Genomic DNA, 22,016 nt, shown 5'->3' with positions numbered 1-22,016 from the left:
TGACCAGAAGAAATTAAAAATCCCTCTTTACTGTCTTGAAAATTTCAGCAGCAATGACTTGTTTCTGGAAGTAAGTATGTGGAAGCTGGATACACCTAATGCAGGATAGCATGGAGATTGCCCCTAAAAACGAGTACAAGTATAGGAATTTACATCTAGGGAATAACAAAGTATGCCACAACAGCATAAAAGGGGGTGATGCAATGAATGCAAAGTGTATGTTCAATATTGGATTTTTTTTCTTCAGGACTCTTAGCAACAAGGGTGAGTGGATGCCTAAGAATGACCAAAAACTCTGGCAGTGAAAGAGTTATTCCCCCAACACAGAGTATTTTAAATAAATCTTCACAAGCAGCCAATACTAGAAACAGGAACACGTATAGCTGCACTGACCTCCCCTACACCTCTTACTCCAGGCCACAGGTGAGGCAGAGCAGCTCCCTCTCCTACCAGTTCCCTCTGCCTTGCATAGGATGAGGTCAGGGCTGTTCTCACAGTTCTTGACTACGCCTCTGCATAACTGAATTTGAAAAGTTGAGTACTGAAAGAGCATGTTCTAAAACACTTGCTTATCCTGGCCTCATTGTGTTGATAATTTGAAGACATATTTAAACACAGGGATAGATAAATTACCACTTCGTTTAAGAAACAGAGATGTAACAAGATTCAAGAATTACCCTGTTCATTCCCACATGTAAAAGGCACTAAAATTTTCCAGACTATTTAAGAACGTTCTATTTTCTGAAAGTAATGAGGTGTTCAGGATATGCCTGAATGTCATTAAATATGACAAACATCGTTGGATTATTCACATTATCAACCACGCTGTCATACAGGTCAGTAGGATCTGCTGGGTTTTTTGGTGGTGGAGTGATTAGTCCTTTGCTCCCAGCACAGTACTGCCCAGTGAGGACCCGAGCCAAGTACATGTATTTTCTGCCATCCTGATCCAATACGGAATAAGTGTCCTGAGCAGAATAACGTGCATCAACAGCAAAGTAGGTTCCATTTCCAATGGCTGCAGCTGTTTGGAAAGACAACATTTTCAAAGACAGTCAGTGTTCTATTCGTGTTCTTTCTTACTCCCATAAGAATGTCTAAAGCTCATGTTTTGTTTTGTTTTGTTTTTTTTTCACTCTGCAGGAGTTGTAAATTTGGTTAAACAACAAATTCTAGTAATAATCCTTTTGATCAGAATTAGATACGAATCCGCTTAGATGTCAGGCAAATACCAACACCCAGGTTTTGAGTGCCCTTTGCTATGGGGAAAAGGGTTCCTCTCTTTGTTTAGCCTTGTGGTTTAGCCTGCAATCCATCAAATTGCAAATCTTCAGAGCCTTTTCAGCTCAGAATGACTGTATAGCTGTACTGTTTTCTAGTTACACTTCATAGCAAGCTAAAGGAATCACATTTCTTTGTCTGAGGCAGATTTCTTTTTTTCTGACATTGGTAGAAATTTGTTCAAGCCAGACAGGTCCTTCCTATCTGGCTGTTCGTATCTTTGGATATTTCTGCATGGCTGCCCAGCCTGACAGAAGGGAAGCGTGCCTTTCCTATCGTAAATCGTGGCCGAGATAGAGGTGGATGTCAATACTCACAGGCAGAGAGAGGACTTGGGGATCTAGAGCTCTTGCTTCCCAAGTCAATACCACCTCCTGGCACTACCGAAGAGCAGGAAAGTGAAACTGCATCTCCTCTGGTCATGTTTTAGAAAGAAACAGTGGCTCCCATTTCTGTCTGTGCACAGCCTGATATATTTTGTGCATGCTGGGCTTCATTTTCTCAAGAAAATATCAGCGTGAGTACCTCTAGAGGATCCAGACAGAGAAATGTCTGCTTTTGGATCCAACCACACTGAAGTGTCAACTAGATCTGAGTTCAGCTCTCCCAAGATGAAATCAGCCCTAGGCATGTACAGTTGTCTTAAGGAAGAACACATTAAGAACTAAAAGTAAGAACTTTTGATGTAAGGTTGCAGGACCTCTATGAGTGACTGGCACCTCAATTCAGCCCAAGTTCCGCTTCTTTGGATCCTGTCCTTCATCTTTGAATGCTACCAAATAATAACATGACTGTACTAGCAGACCTGGACAAAACAATCTTTGAACTAATGTAGAAACTCTTTCTATGAAATATTTAATAGTTGTCCCTAACAATTATTAAGGGGAAGAATTAACTCATGAATTTCAACAGATTTCATGTGCATAAAAATGGTAGGGGAGTGAGAACTTCTGATTGCTTGTGCTGTCCTTATCTTTGGAGGCAGCAGAAGTATCTGCACCTCTACTTTGCCACTTGCCTTTGTGTAGTAAGAGAGGAGACACCAGCAGCTAGCGGTTGGTATCTCAGCTGAGGATGTGGAACAGCAGCCCTTGCTCCTTTCTGTAGGCCGATCATACAAAACATTTCTCAAAAGCTGCCCAGGCTTGATTTCAGGGTGGGTGAGCTCTTTCTGATACCCTCTAGATGGTGGCATTCATCAGCAAGGGATTAACTGAACAGTCCAATTCCTCTGTCCATATAGATTATGCTCTGGAGCTGTTTATTATATTGACATTACCTACACCTCATACGTGTCTAGGAAATTAACTGCTTTAGATAATGACTCACCATTCTTTCCAGCAAACCCACGATTAAATCCATTGTAGTTGATTGTGCTCAATGAGGATGAAGCTGTCCCATGAAATAGCAACTTCTCATTATTTTGACTTCCATTCTTCGTACAGAGAGATTTTTTTTTAATTTGGTATTGCTGCCAGAGGAAGGGATTTTGTATTCTTTCAATCTGCAAAGTTGCAAAATAGAACTGTATTTATACTGGTAGGGACCAATATTTATCATGGCAAGAAAGCATTAAAACCAAACCAAACTGAAAGAATGATAGTGATTTTCGCTATGCCCTGTTAGTGTGTGGTTTGGGGAACGTAAGCCTCCTGAAAAATCAGAAACCAAAGTAGCTTATAAGAGGTTTTCAAGCTTGGTAACTTTTGGCATACTTTTGCCTTGCCTAGCGTACCAGGTACACAAGCAATCATGGCAGCTGTGTGTTGTCATTTTTAGAAACAGGCTGTTGTACCACTGCTAGAGGCAGTGATGTAAGATGCCTTCCGTACAGCCTAATCATCTTTACTGATGATTTTCCCACTACGAGGTAGACTGTACCAAAAGCATTATGTTGAATTCAAGTTTCTCCTCCAGATCTCAGCTTGGAAGTCAAAATTACTTCCTTTACTGTGTAGCTTAGCAACCCACGAGAAACTCCTATACAAAAATAAATTGGAGGATAGATGTTGCTGGCTCCCTGTGCCAACAAGGTGAATATAGCTCAGGGGGAAACAGTGTATCTGCGTCAAAGGCTAATCTTAAAGGCATTGCTCTAACAGCTTTCCATTTTCAATGGAAAAAGGCTTCATGTCATTACCTGTTTTTTTCCTACTATACACTAATATTTTGTTTTATTTGTTTCTTAGTGACCATGCTCTTTGAATCTCATGATAGAAGAACATTTTTCAAACACATATTCTCACTCTTACTTTCATTGTATTTTCTCCTATTTATCGCTCCTCCTGATTCTAAATAATCCCATCTTCTCCCTGGCAATTAAATCTCTGTGCACTGTGTGGCAGACTTTTCAATAAGCAGCATCAAATCTTGACACTTGGGTTAAAACCAATAGTCTCGCCTGAAAGGCTCTGGGACTGACAGGGAAGAAATAGTAAAATAGTAAAAAGCTTTATGGCCACTCTGCAAGGACTCTGTATTTTCCTCTGTGTTCTGAATGCGTTTGCTCGTGCTTCCATTTCAATACAGAATTATCACATTAACTAGCGAGTACCACATCAGTTGAATGCAGAGTCACCCTAAAGAGTGATGGTCACTGGTTTTGCATTATTAGAAGGCAGGAATGGCAGGGCCACTCTCAGGAAACTTGACTTGACTTATATCCACTCTGAACAGTGCTAGGGAGACTGACCTATGAGAGGTGTATAAGGTTGCAGACACCTTACAAACAAATATTTAGAAAGTATATTAATGTTTTCAGCCCAAGAATTCACTTCTTTTCCCCCCATAGGATTTCACCTTCTCTATGACAAAGCCGGGACAGGTTTTCTTAAATTTGGTCTCAACTTCCAGATATTCCTGATGTGATGGCTTGAGCTTTACCAGTTTGACCAGTTCCTTTCGCATGTCATCCCACTGCGCAGGTAACTCTATTAACTGCTTATCTGCAGAAGAGATTGTATTATTATCACAGATATTGAGCTCAGTTTTGCAGGCACATGTTACAAACCAACTGCATATAGAGGGCTGAGAGGACAGTACCTTACGCAATACTTTATTCCAAGAATACTCTCTCTTCAATACATCACTGGCTCTGTAATGTGCTGTTAAGACTTCACATTTTCTCTAGTCTAATTATCCCCTTACTGATATCTAATTAAAACAAGTTTGAAAACCACAGAAGAATTTCACACTTTCTTCACACACCGCTTCCTTTGTCAGATTTAAGCATGAAATCTATGCTCACTAGCCACATACATATGGATAATATTTGTATTTAAAATAGATGGTCTGCTTTCAGTCATACCTGCCAGTAATTACGAAACTAAAACTGCTGGCTATGGCATGCCCAGGGATTGAAGAAAAAAAAAAAAAAAGAGAATTTGCATTTATCAGAATTATCATTCAATAATCACTACTGAAGGATTTTTTAATTAACAAAGCTGTAATTTACCTTCATTCTTTGGCACACGTTGAACTTTTATAGTTCTTCCTTGGTCATCTATACCCTGTAGAGTATTCAGATCCACCTTGTAGTTCTTCTTGTTAATTTTGACAGTGAGATGTGGTTTTTTAGCTATTTTGGCATCCTCTAGCTGCATATTTGTCAGTTTGTCAAAAGCAACAAAGCTATCATTTCTTCCTAGATATCTCCATTCTACCAGGTTATAAACAAGTTCTGCCTTGGATTGTTCTTCTTCAATATCCTTCATATTTTTGATCATTTTTTGAACTTCCACAGAAACAAAACAGACGTCCCTGCTAATACCAGAAATTTTAATGTGAGGGGGGGAAAGTTTATTTTCAATCTGAATGGTAACATGCTTTCTTCTCTGGAGATCTGCCAAAGTGTTAATTTGACTCTCATCAAAGTTTTCAATTCGCTCATCTGAAATAATGTTTTCAAACTGTTCCTTTAAAATTAAATTCTTTATCCAGGACTCAGTTGCATCCACATTTTTTTGGCTTTCTCCACAAATTTGAAATGTGGCCAGATCAACTTTCTTCTCCAAAACCATGGGCTTTTTCTTCTCAGTGGGTTGGGTTTTGCCCCAAAAAAATGCTGTGAAGAAATACATGTTAATTATCAGTTTTAAATAAAAGACCTTTAGTTTTATGTGCCCATGCACACAGAAAACCCACCCACTTACATTTAAACCGAGACATCCATGAATCTGCTGTAGACGGATCTGAATCTTCTCTTTTCTTCATGCTTTCATAAAAGTCTCTGAGCATCTTTGTCTGGAAGATGACGATTTTAATTTTTTTCAAATGCTGTACTGATCTTTTGCTTGCAAATTCCACTATAGCATCCAACATGTCATCAGCTACCTTTGCTGGACTCTGTCCTGCTTGACCTAAACAAAAGGCACGTAATCAGTGAACAGTACTTAATTCAAGGCAGCATCCAGAAAAGAGAGACCACATCCCCAGCTCATACAGACTGCTGCCCCTCTCTCCTCCCCCATTACGCTTTCTGGCCAAAGCCCCAGGCTTAACCTCAGCTTTACACCTAAGCCTGTGAGCTCCAGGACCTGACACCCTACACAGACCCAAGAAGCCCTTCTGGGATTAGCCCCCCATTCACTTTGAGGCTCCAACGAGCACTTCAGCCTTAGCATCCCCCTGAAAATTTTAAACCCACTCATCACGAACTCTCATACCCAGTTTAAAGATGGGGATAGAGTAAAACCAAATCAAAATCAGCAGAGGATTTTGGCACAAGCCTGCAGTGTATTTAACGTACAAACACCAACACCAAGCTCAAAACAACTGCTCTCATTCCCCTACAAGCCTGAAGTGCAACATAAAGCTTGTCCTGACATGTTGGTGGTATCCCTGACAATTTCAGCCATGGCATCCCTCGGACAGCCATCATGACACCAGCACGCAGATGATGTTGAGAGTCCAGGGGACCTGCCATGACCATCACTGTGGAGTACAAACACTGACCCACGCACCAGCTCCTACCCTAACCTGGCACGCTGGGCAAGGACTAGCTCACAATTTCTTTTTCCAGTCAAGGGGAGCCTTGGTCTGAGAAAGATACCCTGATTTCTTCAAGCCCCACTCCCCAAGCTAACCAGAAGCTTAAGCCAAACAAGCTAGCCTGCCTCTAGCCCTCCTCCAGAGCAGGTGGCTGAAACGAGACTTATAAAAGGTGTAAACTGCAGGTATTCTGTGCCCAGCCCGCAATTTCCGTAGTCATCCAGGCAAGGTTTTGTTCTCAGGACAACTCCAGCTTTCTTCGCCTACAAACCCCAACCCCAGCCCTTCCATGTGGCTGAAATCCCAAAGCAAGGTGAATGGGACGTGTGAAGAAAGGTGCAGGGTGGCCAGCTGCGATACACAGTCTGTGTTGGGGCAGAATGTCTTTTATGGAGCAATACCTTTTCTTTAGGTGTCCTTTCTCAACCAATATTGACTGTAATATTTGTACTTTTAAGAAAAGCAGCACTTTGGAAGTGTGCAGGTGGTGTCTGTCCTGACTAAAATGACCTTTCACAAATCACAGTTTACAGAGTTTCTTGCACAAGTCTACTGTTATCCATATCAGAGGGATTAACTTTGTCCCCATCACAGCCCTCATCACTTTCTCAGAAAAAGCAAACCTGTTCCAATTGCTGGGAAAGCAACTGATGTGTACATCCGTAGCTCACACGTGTTAAGCACTTTGGAGACCTGACTCTTGATGTCGTTATCGTGAATCAAGTGGATGATTTTACTGCACAACAGTTTCCCGCCTTGTGTAATAATAAAGCCACTTTGAGACTGCCCAGCTAGAAGAGAGAAGATAAAAAAGGAGACATAACATTTTCAAAGCGGCTATCTCTTCCAATAAGACAGCTGGTTATACTGATGCTAGAAGAGAAGTGCAAAAAGTGGAAAGAAATCCACTGTGAGCTAAATTATCCTGGTTTCAGTTGATTCTGGTCTTCTCTGTAAATACTCTCATTGCAGAATTTCTGTGAGAAAGTAATTCAAGTAATTGTGTGTCTTCTAATTTCACAAGATCTCTGCTACAAAGCAGTTTCCTATTAAGTACAACTTAAGAATTTATGTTGAATTTAAATGCAGCTCACTTTTTACTTAAAAGCGTGCCAATAGCATGGGCACAATTCATTTATGTAAGAATTCCTTTCTTATGCAAATTATTCCTTGAAAGGAATCTTATTCTGCAGAAGGGCTCAATGTTAAAATAATATCATTAAGATAATGACCAACTGAGCTAAGAACTGTGGTATGGAATCTTTAAAAAGACGTTCATGTTTTTTCAGAGCACTCATGTTTGATTACAAACGCCTCAAAATGGAGTCATATTGTGAGGACGAATGGACTGTTGAACGCAGTCACATACCCCTTCACTGATTGCAGCTCTGCATGCACTGAGATCAGGCTGATAAACAGGGAGAGCCTGCAGAGCCAAAGGCTGGAAAAAGTATCCAGAAAACTCCACCTTCAGAGCAGCAACATTTTGTTTATGCAACCAGAACATGTTCCTTTCTGTGCTCACAGAGGCCAAGCACAGTCAGTTGGGATTTTACTGGTTTACTGGTCTGGCAGAATGCAGACTACAGAAGAACTCACAATCAGGGTGATAAGCAGAGTTATATTACTTCAATAAAAAAATAATTATGTATTTGTAAATAGAAGCCCAGATTTGCTGTTAGCTTCTAAAAGCCGGTCCTGCACATGCTAAGTCTTTCACCACTTTGTTCAGCTCTCCTGTAGCTGACAGTAGATGAGCTTAAAAATTATGTTCAAGTCAGTGGGACTGTTTCTGTTCTTAAGTCAGGAACATGCTTATGTAATTTCAGGGGTAAAAAACTTAAATTACATTAATTTCCCAGCATTTATTAGCATCAGAAAACTATCCATCTTCTGTTCAGCTGTGAAAAGAAAAATTCTCAAAGCAGGTGTCAAAACAGGACTTTTCAAAATTCCCAAAAGTGAAAGCTATTTTTTTCAGATAAAATAATTATACCATCAGAGTAGAGAATTATAAAACAACTTTGAGTTTTCAGAGGAAACAAACAAAATTAATCAAACAAAACTGTATGCTTTAACATACCATACTGAGCACATTCTTCTTCTACCTGGGAACCAGCAGCATCCATAATTGCTTTGAAGACTCCTTAAATTACACAAGAAAAGCATACACATTCATTAAGTCAACTTAGCTATTTCTACTCAAAACTTACCCAACTTCTGTACTCTACAAATACCCCAAATTCTCATAGGGCAAGATCCCACAAAGAGCAAAACCTTGCCAGTTCCCCTAAGTACTCTCCGTGACACACTGCACTGCCTGCAAAGGGAACGCTGCCTTCATTATTGACTAGAAATCGTTAAGAATAACTCCTGTTTCATCATTTCACCAGCCAGTAGAAAGCCCCTCACCAAACTCTCCTATTGCTTTGAATTAGATCATTCGATGTTTTTCATGCTTGCAATTCACAATGTCACCAAAGAATCCTCTGCTGCTTACAGTGAAATGTATTAGGATAAGCGGAGTTTTTCAGAATTACATTTGATCTAAAAATTCCCTTTTATTTAAGCATTTTTGTTTAGGTCAGATGTCTTCTGTCTGAGTAGTGTGGAAACTAAATGGAATATTCAGGACCTGTTTAAGATCTGTTTCCTGACTAATCACAACTCCCCCTCATCTGAAAACTACCTCGTACAAATTTCACATATGGACAATTCTTTCCCCTACTCCCTTCTAAAAACTAGCTCAAATTTATCACTAAAGAACTACATATTCAATACAATACCTGATGTGGCATTGAATGTTGGATTTGATATGTTTACAATAACCTCAGTATCTTCCTTGGTAATATCTCCACTAATTACTTGCAGTGTAATGGAACCAATCTGCATTTCATGAACTCCCAATACTTCAGTTGAAACATGCCTAATGAAACCTGCAAGGGAAAGAAAAATACCTTAAAACACTTCTCTAGTTTGGGATATTATTCTCTTCCACTGATGGAAACGTCAACTCATCCTTTTAAGTAATATGCTCTAGATCAGTTTGTTGGACCTAGAGAGTCCCTGCCTTTCTCTTTACTCCATTTCTGAAAGCAAGAAGGTGCAGCATTCTTCCCATTTCAATACTGTGAAAGTGAAAACATTTCTATTCGTGTAAATTCACGCAATATAAATTTAGAAAGGACTCTTGGGGGTTATCTGATCTGACTAGCTCTGTGAAAGTTTCCTGAATTCTCTTACAAGAAATGGAGTATCCAGCTTAAGCATTGCCAGTAATGGAGAACCCATCACACCGCTTCTGTAAATTATTTCATCTTTACCCTCACAGATACAAAAGTGTTCCTTACTTCTAGTCTCAACTCACCTAATTCATATTTTATCTGCACCACACTCCTAACTTCATCTCACTGATACTCACAGCAACTAAAAAGAAAGAGCTATATATTCTTATGACTAAGCCTCTGCCGTTGATGCAGTTCACTCATACCTTTTTGCTATTCTGTCACACTACTGTCAATTAATAAGTGGAAAGTACGTTATCCTTTCTGTATATCTCTAAATAGGACATTAAAGGTACAGAAATACATGTTATTTATGGCTTATTTGGCAAAGCAATACCAAGTTCTCATACCCTTTGAGCAGAACAAACTAACGGTTCTCCTAGCAGGATATCCTCTTCCATGTGATAAGACTGGCCTCACTAAGAGATGAGCACGCCCTCAACAAAAGAAATTCCTCTTTAAGATTTTTACAAATGGAGTTTAAGAATGCCAGTCCATTAGGAAGAACAAAAAATGCCGTCTCGATGACATTTCATTTGTTTCCCCATATATATAAAACCACTTTACACTTGTCCCTGTCTCCCACCACCAGCCCCTACACAACTTACCTGATCGTGGTGCTGCAGCATTGCACCTTCCAGCTACCCTACGTTCTAGTTCACTGGTAAATGTCTAAGAAGAGAAAAAAGGTACCAAAGACAGCATTTCAGAGTTTATACACTGAATATTTCTATAATTAACATTATTAGTCGCGTAGATCTTGCTGAGCCATCTGATGTATTTTACAGCCATGTTTACGTATCATTAATAATAGTGGAAGACTCGGTGTGGACAGTGGGATAATAGTTACTGTCTTTATGTTGCCAGAACTCCTCTGTCAAAAGATGAGTGATCATCTACAGGTGTTTACAGTGCCAGCAGCAAGGCCAATTTTGTCCACAGCTTGTGCTTGCTGAGAATTCGTATTTCAGACACTGGAGGGACATTCCACTGTCACCAGTCCGTAGCAGTAAGAAAGTGCTAAATTATTCCCTTAAGAAAGCAATATAATTAAAATATATTGTTAAGGTTTAACTAGAACAGTATGCAACATAGATGGCTTTGTCCTGAGAACTACCTGAACGTTATCCACATCTTTTGGATTCAAGACAAAATGAACTTCCTTGAGAGTCTTCCGAGTGTGACTGCTACTGAACTTGAATGCCACATCAAACATTAACTTAGAAACAACGACTTTAGGAAATCCAAATCCTCCAGTTCCAATAGCTGGGAAAGTGATCGATTTCAGTCCAAGTTCTTCAGTTTTCTTCAAGCAGGAATTGATTATATCTTCTAGGATCTGTAAAACACAGTGAAGATTGTTCTTTTATTATTTTTTTTTTTTAAAGGCATCATTTATCATTAGTTCCATAGAAACTACACTGGTATGAGAAAAAGCTCTCAGTGCATCAAGGCATCTTTAAGGTCATTCCAACAGAAGGAAATGGAGTCGAGTCATCTAACTATTTTAAATCCTGAAACTTCAGGACAGGATACCAAATAAATCTGGTTTCAATTTTTTTTTTTTTAATAATTAAAATGTACCTTCAGGGTCTGTCCTTTTCCTCCATCCCATGTGGGAAGTATGGCATGAAGCACGGACTTGCAGGGCAGACCATATCCACTGGTGCAGAGCACACTCCCTTGAGCAGCAATCTGGCTTTGTTCTTCTTTGTCAAACTCCACTTGGAGCGCTGGTCCAGCCTTTTCCAGCAAGGCTTTGCAAAGAGGCCCCACGCCAAACTTCAGATCTGTGCCAACACTGTTGACAATAACATCCGTCTGCAACAAAATTACAACAAAAACACCTATAGCCAGACTTCAAGTAAAAATATGCACCAAGACCAATAGCACTACCAAAGCAACAGGCCACATGAAAAACAAGATGCCATGGAGAAATAACCTGGTTTCCAGCACAGCTTCTGGATACTGAGTATTCCTGGACTTGTAGGAAACCTAAGGCAGGCAGCATCAAACCCACTGTGAGTATCAACACCACAGGTGATGTGAGCAGGTCATCCATCCCTCCCTCCCTCCCTCCATCCCTCCCTCCCTCCATCCAGGCAGAGCTGGCAAGCCCTCCGTGGAGGTAAGGCTGTGAATCGCCTGCTCCTGAGCAGACACCAGTGTCTGGGCAGGTGAAATAAACCCAACCTCTGCAGTCTGCCTCATCCCCTCTCCCCAGACCCAGCCTTTCCTGCATTTCCTTGTGAAGAACTGCTGCACTATCGCTCCTTCTTCTCTAGCATCATCACAGGATGCAACATATATGTATTGTGTAAGGGACACATAATGTAGCAAGTTTAATGTCCCTTCCCTCCTTTTCACTGAGGTGGGACTGCCTACATCTTCTCAGCACCTCATGCACCAAAATGAGGTGAACGGAGGTTGTGCTCTCATGAAGAAAACAGACAAAGCCCTGAAGTCTGGTTTTTACTTTGTTTTTTTCCCCACTGGAGACATTTTAATTACAAACCATTTTAAATATGTGTCATATTGAGGATTTTTTTTTACATCTAGTATTGCTCTTTTATTGGAATAGGCTTTTACAGGCACCAAAATGACAAGTGAAGTAACTAATATTGAAACAACAGGACAATAATAATAATTTAGGGAGGTTTTAAACTCCGAAGGTATAAAAATCAGGGGCTGTTGAAAAAGAGAGATTTTATCAAGATGCACTTTGCATCACTGAAAAAAAAAATAAGGGAAAGGAACTATGTCAGAGGTGTAAAGTGAGGCTTGATGGTATAGATGAGTAGTAGTTTTAACTCTTTGTTAGCAAAAAAAATGAAAAAAGAAAATGGGGGTAAAAAATAAGTAGAATCAGGTCTAGACTTTGGCAAAACAATCTAAGCATGCACTCTTCTATAGGGTCACTTTTCTATAGCCCAGTAACTTCTTCATAGACTGTGTCTTTACCCCGCTCAAAGAGAAGGGAACAAAAAAAAAAAAAACAACAAAGCTACATCCTCCCCGTTAGCATGACTCACAAAAGCAGCCCAGACATGCGCTGATTTCCTGTAATATCCAACTTAGATAGCTACAGATCATATAAATACTTTTAGAAAGTATTTTAATATTTCCCTTTTAGAAAAAAAGCAAAATCTTTTACATGTTGACCTGAGATCTGGACAACAAATAAAACCTAGCTGGGAATGAAACATCCTGAAATTCACAGCTGCCCACTAGAAATGGCTGCAGAGTGGCAGATCCCAACATGAAATCCATCAGTTTTGCAAGCTTGCATCCTTGTTTAGCTAGCACATGGCTGTAGTTTCCCTAAGTAGCAACTGCCTTGTAAACCAATATAACCTACTGTCCTTCCTTTTCTATTTAAATTTAAAGATCTTCACATCAAGCTAGAGTGGAAGCAGAAAATTAAAGACCTACCGTGGCTTCCTGAACGTTTTTCTCCTCTACTCGGATGCGAAGTCCTTCGTTTGTTGTAATCATCCGCGGATCATCTCTAGCCATCTGCAGATCCTCTTTTCTCTTCTCCTTCTGGCTTTCTCTCAGCTTATGTTTTTCTGAGCGTGGCATCTGCAGTATTGGGATGGGTGATTTAGCTGTAAAGACTTTATTTACTGCCTCACTCAGAACCTGGACTCTTTCTTCCACATCATCCACAAGATGAATCTCCTTCAAGCTGCTGTCCCCCATGGATTCTTCCAAGGTCTCTTTGATGGAGGATACAATCGAATATGTACACAGTTCCAGGGGGAAGCCAAAAATCCCTCCGCTTATGGCAGGCAGAGCTATGGAATGATGATTGTATGTTTCGGCTAGCTGTAGACTTTTCTTCACTGTTTTTTTTAACAAGCACACGCATTCTTCTTCTCCATCATTCCTCCACCTCGGCCCAACAGCATGAACGATGTTCTTGCAGGGGAGTTTCCCAGCGCCAGTGATAACTGCGCACCCAGGCTGCAAACTCCCGTTCCTCCTCACCAGCTTGTCACACTCCTGTTGCAGCTCTGGACCAGCTGCTTTTAACAGTGCCTCAGCAAGGCCACCGATGTGTTTCAAGTCTTCATTAGATGCATTTACCACAATGTCAACAGGATAATCACACAAGTTACCTTTATACACTGCTACTACAACTCCACCTGGCAGCTTTTTCTTGCAGTAGAGCTTTCTTTTCTCTTTATCACCAACTTTTTCACCCTTCTGTTGTTGTTGTTGCTCTTCTTCTTCCAGCCTAATCAAACAGCTAAATTTCTGCTTTGCCTCAAGAACACATGAATCTTTCCTCTCAGTGAAGAACTCTTTGGCTCCTGGTTTATCAATTGGCACATTTTTTGAGTAAAGGGATGAGAGAATTTTTTCAAACATGGTGACTGCTTTTGGCACTTCTGCCCTTGGTCCGCTCAGGGAAATACACAGTGCCTTGGTGTCAAAATGCACTGTCACACCTTTCTTCCTCAATTCAAGATAAACACCAGATTTTTCCTTCTCTACAAACTGCACTACCACCACCGACTTAGCCGGGATTACTTTTTCCACGTGTGTATTTCTATCTATAAAATCATTAAGTTTTTCAGAAACTTCTGTAACAGCCTTAGAAAAGCCAGAAATAATCACTTTATTTTCTTTTCCAGCAAGTTCATCAATGACTACAGTTTCCTGGGAAGAATTGTACTTCTTACACAAGGAGGCAAGAAGACTCCTCCACTGCTCCTTTTTAATGGCCTCACTGTCCTCCACATGGATACACTCATAGTCTAACTCTGCCTTTATTTGCTCTTCTGCTTCTAAAAGATCCTTGGGAGCATCTCCAAATAGTAACATAGTATCATCCCCAAGCTCATAAAAAGTATTAATTTTTTTGCTAGTGAATAATGTCTCTGACATTGTTTTATTATCTACATGCTGTAGATAGCAGAAAATATGGGGATCAATGGTAACTGATGCACATGGCATATTCAATACCTTTTCCAGTAAGTCAGCTTTGACTTTATATACTTCTGCAGGTAATCCACACAACTGAACAGTTTTTTTTATGTCATCATAAAAGATCTTTAAGCATGGATATTCTTTGTGAATATTCTCTTCTAGCCCAGCATTGTGCAGAACAGCATACTTCCCTTGGGTCACTGACACAGAAATTTCTATGCTTTGTTTTTCCCTTTCACTTTGCTTCATAGCTTTTTCCATGCATTCCCTCACTTCTTTCTCTGCACTGTCCACTGCTGCTCTGTTACCTGCAATCACCACCATCTCCTCAGAAATATCAGTTATGATCAAAGCAACATCTTTCACCAATCTGCTTTTCACGTCTCCCCAATCCACTGAATTTACTTTACATTTTATAGCTATGTAACGTGCCATGATACATGAGAACTCAGCAGAAGCATCTTGCTTCCATGTCTTGATCAACTTCATCATTGGCTTTTTCTGCTCAGAGAGAGATGACGATGGGCACAACATAATTTCTGGGTGTGCACAGTCTGTCTGGGGCCATTTTAGCTCACAATGGCAAATTGACATTTCCTGGTTTATGTCTTGGATCAGTTTAGCCTCCCTTTGTAAAAACTGCCAGACATATGGATCTAGTGGCACCGCAATGGGGTCTGGCATCTTGGTAGTTGGTCTTTCTTCTCCATACAGAGCTGTTCCCAGGGAGTGGTAATATGGATGCACAGAAATCTGTGTCTGTTCCAGTAAATGTTGCTTTTCCAAGACAGCGTTTAGATCTAAAAGACAGCACACACAAACACGCATATATCATTATCTTCAAATCAAGCAAATTACTCTGTTCTTAGAACTGTTACATTAATAAAATAACGTTGGGTTTTTTTTTCATTTGAAAGAGCAATTTTTATGTCTTTCTGATTTCCAAACCACCCTTAGGGGACAAGATAAAAGGCTTGGCTCCAACTAGTTTGATAAATATGCTTATGCCTGTATTTATCTATACAGCTACACCTTGCTCTCATTTCCTAAGGAAACTCCACCACAGAGCAGGGCTGTATCAAGTTACTACTATGAAATGCTCCTTACTCTCAACTTAAAATAAAACCCTATGTGCTAGTACATTTTTACTTTTTTTTTTTTTGCCATTTCAGTTGGAACAGACAAAGGAAAGGAATTACAATGTTGGTAGGGACTTAAAACCACATTACAATGGTCCAAATTATTTTGTACATTAAGTTAATATGTATTCTTAAGGAAATTCTGACAGTCAGAAGAAAAACCATCACCTGGCAGATATCTTTAATTAAAAGTAAAGGAATTTACTAAGCCAGGAGTCTCCTAACACAGAAACATTTACCAGAGGTTGTGCTGGCACAAAAATGGGACAGTGATTCAACACAAGGAAGAGTAACAAAATTGTTCTTCAGCTCTACTTTTGCCTGATAATGAACATGTTTGACCTTAATTAGTTTCTGAAAGCTAACTGTGAAAGCTGAAGTCATTAACAAATCCTGATTCCTCTTTGTTGTGGTTTAACCCCAGCCAGCAACTAAGCACCATGCAGCTGCTTGCTCACTCCTCCCCGCTCCCAGTGGGATGGGGAGAATCAGGAAAAAAAAAAAAAAAAAAAAAAGTAAAACTTGTGGGTCAAGATAAGAATACTTTAATAACTAAACTAGAATATAATAACAATAATAATAAAATATGAAAATAATAATAATAATTATTATGAAAATTAATATAACAAAAAGAGAGAGAAATAAAACCCAAGAAAAGACAAGTGATGCACAATACAGTTGCTCACCACTCACTGACTGATGCCTGAGCAGTGACCTGCCCCCTGGCCAACTCGCCCCAGTGTATATACTGAGCATGATGTCCTATGGCATGGAATAGCCTTTGGCTAGTTCGGGTCAGCTGTTCTGGCCGTGCTCCCTCCCAGCTTCTTGTGCACCTGCTCACTGGCAGAGCATGGGAAGTTGAAAAGTCCTTGATTTCTTAGCAACAACTAAAAAGATCAGTGTATTATCAGCATTCTTCTCATACCAACTCCCATATTGAATCCAAACCATGGCACTATTCTAACTAGTAAGAAGGAAAATTAGCTCTGTCCCAGCCGAAACAGGACACTCTCCCTGCAGGTACAATTCATGTTGTATTGCAGATAAACACCTCTGTGAACGGGGAAAAAGATTAGTGGGAACAATCCATGCACAAAGCAGGTACTAAATGAACCTTTGGTAATATCAAAAACCAGAGAGATTCTGAAACCTGGAGCAGTATTTCTAAATCCAGAGCACCTCCCAGGAACAGGACAGTGTACACCAGCTTTAGTGACAGCAAGCCAGGCCTCTCCTAATGCCCAAATTTGTGGCAATTTTCTTTCAGGCCCTCTGCCTGGGAGCACTTTGGTCAGGTGAGACAGCGTTACCTTTGTCATTACAGAAAGTAACGATGGCTGAGTTCTCCTCAGGGAAGAGCTGGACATCTGACACGGGCCCCCCTCCATTCCGCGCGCTCTCAAAGTAAACTGTGAGGTAGTCTGCGGAAATGCTGGCTGGTAGGTTTTCAGCCTTGATGCTCCGGGTCAATTCAAGAAGCCTGGCAGTCATTTTGAATTCTTTAACTCTCTTGTTTTGTGAGCATTTTTTGACAAATTCTTCAGTATCTGTAACGGAAGAACAGTATGAAAGGACTGTGTTTTCCTGGGTCATTATCAGCCCTGGCTATCACTTCTGGCAGAGAAATGAGCTGAGTCTATTTCTCCCTGTACTTGGAGCAAAACTGGTTTTGGTGCCAAGTAACTTGCTGGTGTAATAAAAAAAAAAGGGAAATGCACACAGCTGTGTAACTGCTATTCACTACCTCTGTGTCTCTCCCCTCCTATCTCTCACATAAACTAAATACTTCTTACTGTTTCACTGTCTTCTCAAACTGAGACTTCGTGTATTTCAATAACTTGCAGAACTCATCTCCACACTCAGTCCGCTCCTAATTCCCCTCCATCTAACCCAAAATAAAATAGAGACAATGAAACTTTCTTATCCAATCTCAATTAACGAAGATGCCACAATTTTCTTTTTTCACTGTAACATTTGGAGCTGTATATATCTTTCCTGAGAGACTACTGTCCAGGTACTTTTTAAAAACTGTCTGAATCTCTAACAGGAGAGCAATCAAGCTCTGAAAGCTATTATCATACATACACATAGAAATGAATGGCAGTGTTCATCCTGTCTTACCAATACTTTTTATAAAGGTAGCTACAGCAGCATTTATTTCAGGTATCACTTCCACAGTGAAGTCCTCATCTACTGCCAGGCTGCTGATGTTCTCCAACAGCATACGTAAGCACTGCAGACTGCAATCTTGTGTATTTTCCAACACCACTGAAGGTGAGGTTTCTGCAGACTTTCCTGTGTTGTTCCCCACAGAGCCAGCTTCCTCCTGGAGTACGCTGCTCGGAACAAAATTCTCCGTTTTCTGCAAGGCTTCTGCATCACCTTCAACAAAAAGAGAAACAAGCCACATGACATTGGTACACATTTCTTGGATTTTGCCTACCCTTTTTCTCCTTTCCTTTCCCAAGCAACAAGATCATCTAACCAATCAAATACTGCAGGGTACCCCAGGACACTCTGGGATCCAAAACAGCCCAGATGCAATATTCTGCAGGGCTGCAGGCAGCTTCTTTGGTGGCACAAAAACAGCCACGAGTAAACAAGTCCAAGGTCACTGGTATGTCTCTGGGCCACAGACATAAATAAAACAAAATGAAATCTATTGAGACAATTGGCTATGGCTGCTCAGGCATTGCTAAGGGTTGTGAGAGGCCCTGCAGCCTCTGCATCGGTTTCTTGGCCCAGGCATAAAAAGCCTGAACATAGCTCATGATATCCACAGGCACCAGAGGCCACCAGTAGCTCTGCAGGACTCGATGCAAAGCCTCCTGATGACCACCGTGCCCTGCCATCAGTGCAGCATGACAGCGCCGAAGGGCCCATGTGCACAGAAAGCTGGCAGGGATGCAACAAAATTTTGTGGATAGAAAATATATCAGGGATGCCCACTGAGTACCCCAGAAGTCCAGCGGCTGACAGAGGAAGGCACATCTCCAGCTTTGCAGACAGATGAGGGTGGAGGCAGGTGACAACCTCCCAAACGTGAACAATGTGCTCCTGCATGTGCCTGAGTGAACTAAAAGTGTCACCCAAGCATGCAGCTGACACAACTGTGCAACAAGTCACAGAAGACAGCAGTCGCAGAGTGCTGCAGGGTGGCAGGGGACTGGCACAGGCCAAAGGGCACCCTAGGGTGCTCAAGATGGCCATACTTCAAGAAGTACCCCAGGGTGCTCAAGATGGCCCCTCTCAGTTTGATAAACCAGCTCACCCTTGCACCATGGCAGGGAGACAAGCATCAAACGAAACCCTGGTGCTCACCACCCTCAGTGTAAACCTCCAGGGCCACCATCTCTGGCTGTGGCAGAGGACACGTATGACTGAGGGGAGAGGAGCTCAGTGGAGCAATTGTACACCTGACCAGGGATGGGGTGTGTGTGTGTGTGTGTAAGGTCTCTGCTTGCTTTTACTCAAAAACACCCCAAAATCCCTAAATCCTGGCATAGTGCCCAACAGGCCAGCCACGGGGGGCAGCCCAAGGAGAGAGACAGATGCAGGGCAGGAAGGCTCGAGCAGGCAGCAGCCCAAACAGGGTGGTTCTGGGTGCTCGCTGGGTTTGCAGGCTCGCCCAAGGTACAATAACAACTGATACCAAACCCGTAACATTTACAGAAGACAATTGCCTTTGAAGGCCTGCTAGCGTAAGCCCAAGAAGAGGAAAACAAAACAAATAACTGCAGAAGCAATAGCTCTATAGATGCTAGTTATTAATTCATCGATCGCTCACAGGAATCATCTGCTCTACTGTGTCCAATGAAGAAAGCACAAAAAACCAAAACCGAAAGCTAGGCTGAATCAAGGAAGTGACTAAGAGCAGCATCTGGAGATTTTCAGGTTCCTCTCTAGTATAACTAAAAAATAGTAGATGACAACTTTGAGTACCTGATTTTGAAAGGAGAAAAATCACTCAAAATGGCATGGAACAAGACTTCACACAGAAAGGAAAGGATAGGGATGTAATTACTAAAGAACTTCCTGATTAACTGGTCTGTCTTGGGGCTGAGTCTTTACTCTTCATGGGTGCAGGTATATTTGGGTGTGCAGTACTGTTTTCTAGATCACTTTCTGAATCATAAAGCTTAGCAGAATATTGCTAAAAGAGGACCTAACCAAAGTCACTGAGGTACTGGGGAGATGCACCACTTGACTTTACAGACTCTTCTAACTCTAAGGAGCACAGATATGCCAGCCCTGGACTTAAGACCTTCAGTCTGGGTGTTTTTATGCAGATCTTACCTTACAACAATTATGCAGGATAAGGGAACTAAATCCCTCTCTGGAGATGCTCCTCTGATTAAAAAGGCTATTTTAGAAGCTAAAACCAGGCACATTGTCTAAGTCTGGCAAGGTGAACCCCATCTCTGGTGATCAAGTCTAAGCATCTGGACAGACATCTTTCCCCCAGTCAGGCTGCCCAACCTAGAAACTTTCAGCACAACTCCACACAGAACTGGAGCTGTGTATGGAGAAAAGCACCAACCTTCTCATTTTATGAAGAATCAGAACACAAGAGCGATGGATAACATTTTACCTTTTGTTTGAAGGTTGCCCATGGTGTCCAGTGCCTAAAAAAAAATAATGAAAAAAAAAGGCAAGCAAAATATCAGTGACTGATTTGACACTCTCACCACTATTTCAAAGCTCTGGTTAGGGTTACAATTTTTCTTCACCTTTGTGGGAACTAATTTTTCTTCCAATGCCTCCTCTTCAGCAGCTAGTGCTGTTTCAGGCTCTGTGACAACCAACTTCAGTTCTCCTTTTTCTCCCAAATACAGCTTATGAGACTGTCTCTCAAGAACTCGTTGCTTCACTAAATAAATCAAAAAACCCCAGTAATAATCTGAATAGAAATACAACTTTAAATTGCATAGCACTTTCCCACCATCACATTAAGAGCATGTACTGTCCCACAAAATGAAAGGGCTTTAAACTCACAACGCTAACACAGCACACACAAGGCTTTCCTCCTGAAAACAAACGGAAAAACAGCATAGGACATGATTTCTGCAAAAAACCACCAGAGATGCAAAGCCACCACACGCTTCCTGACCGATGTCCAGTGGGCAGCCCCGTGCTGGGGCTGCGGCACAAGGGTCCCAGTACCGGCCTCGCGCCTCGCACACCCTCTTCCACCCAGTGTCAAAATGGCTTGGGGCTGTATGTCCTGAACTTACCATCTGGACCAGTCAGCAACTGGAAAGCATGATGAAGCAGAAAGAGAAGGAAAGTATATATGTATGTGTTTATGCACATACACGCACATGCATGTATGCATATACTTTTAACACAACTGCAGCTAAATGCTTTCCATCTTGCTGCAAGTTTGTACAAATACATGCATATTATGTCATATTTTTAACGTATATTTGTAACTACACTATATTAAGCCCTACTAACATAAACTTTGTTATTCCAAGTGCAGTCTAGTGAATACTACTGTGCATCAAAATTAATATATATGTGTATATGCCTGGTAGGATGTACTTATTAACTTACAGCCTAGTCACTCAAAACGCAATCTAGAGGCTAGTACTAAGCACCAAATTTAAGCATATATATAAGCAAATACCTATTATATATTATAATAGCTATTATATTACACATTATGGAATGCATATGACACTGTATGCTATAGACGTGTCTATCACATACTAGACCGTGCCTATGACCTCATACGCAATAATTAAGTCAATATACGTATTTTACCTTGCAGAAAGGCTCACTCTACAGGGACACACTAACCCGCTTTCCCCCCGCTCCGCCCGGGGCAGGCGGGCAGCCCTCGGCCCCGGCAGCCCCCGGCAGCCCCCGCCGGGCCCCCGCACTCCCCCGCCCCCGCCCCAGCCGCTCACCCTCGGGGCGGGCGAAGCAGACGAGGAGGTGCCCGGTGCCGGTACCGGCCCGCAGCTCGCACTCGCCGCCGCCCGAGCGCTTCTGGCTCTGGAAGTAGCAGAGCAGCTTCTTCTTGAGGGCGGGAGGCGGCTCGGCGGCGCCCCAGTCGCCGCGCACCAGCAGCGGGAAGGCGCCCGGCCGCTGCCCCGCCATGGCCGCCAGCTCCTTCCGCGCTGCCTTTCGCTTTCGTTTCCCGGTGCGGGGCGCGGCGGGGCGGTCCGCAGCCGTTCTCGGCAGGCAGCGGCAGCCGGCGGGGCCCGGACCGCCGCGGAGGAGGGCGCTGCGCCGGGGCGGGGCCCGCGCCGCCTCGTCCCTTCCGCTGTCGTCTGTCGCGACACAGCCGCCTCAGGCGGCCGGCTCCTCGGATCCGCCGGCCACACCTTCACACCCGCGCCCTTACGCGCCAGAATTCCCCAGCACCCGCAGCTGCCTC

General features: G+C 42.0%; 1 protein-coding gene across 1 annotated transcript; it reads right to left on the bottom strand.

Annotated features, from left to right (window-relative positions):
• Positions 1–720: 720 nt before the first annotated feature.
• LOC104339856 (protein mono-ADP-ribosyltransferase PARP14) lies at positions 721–21,736 on the bottom strand. Its single transcript, XM_086465229.1, has 17 exons — positions 21,544–21,736; positions 20,362–20,501; positions 20,223–20,256; positions 17,753–18,013; positions 16,942–17,178; positions 12,987–15,289; positions 11,139–11,375; positions 10,672–10,893; positions 10,163–10,226; positions 9,057–9,206; positions 8,354–8,416; positions 6,894–7,061; positions 5,433–5,639; positions 4,736–5,344; positions 4,081–4,226; positions 2,611–2,785; positions 721–1,024 (listed from the first exon to the last, which is right to left on the bottom strand). Exons 1-17 carry the CDS (start codon positions 21,734–21,736, stop codon positions 735–737), a joined length of 5,499 nt encoding a protein of 1,832 aa, XP_086321355.1. The 3' UTR covers positions 721–734.
• Between the last annotated feature and the right edge of the window lie 280 nt (positions 21,737–22,016).

Source organism: Leptosomus discolor, chromosome 5 (assembly GCF_034619465.1).
Source record: "Leptosomus discolor isolate bLepDis1 chromosome 5, bLepDis1.hap2, whole genome shotgun sequence".
Classification (NCBI taxonomy): Eukaryota; Metazoa; Chordata; class Aves; order Leptosomiformes; family Leptosomidae; genus Leptosomus; species Leptosomus discolor.
Note: the sequence above shows the minus strand (reverse complement) of the source record. Positions and strands in the feature narration are given on the sequence as shown.

Bases quoted from the DNA above. Each gene is read 5' to 3' on its own strand.
- LOC104339856 (XM_086465229.1), bottom strand. From the start codon at position 21,736: ATGGCGGGGCAGCGGCCGGGCGCCTTCCCGCTGCTGGTGCGCGGCGAC. The intron at 18,014-20,222 runs GTAAAATGTTAT...TTTTTGTTGAAG, and splicing joins GGGCAACCTTCAAACAAAAG to GTGATGCAGAAGCCTTGCAG. The intron at 5,345-5,432 runs GTAAGTGGGTGG...ATTTCTTCACAG, and splicing joins ATGGATGTCTCGGTTTAAAT to CATTTTTTTGGGGCAAAACC.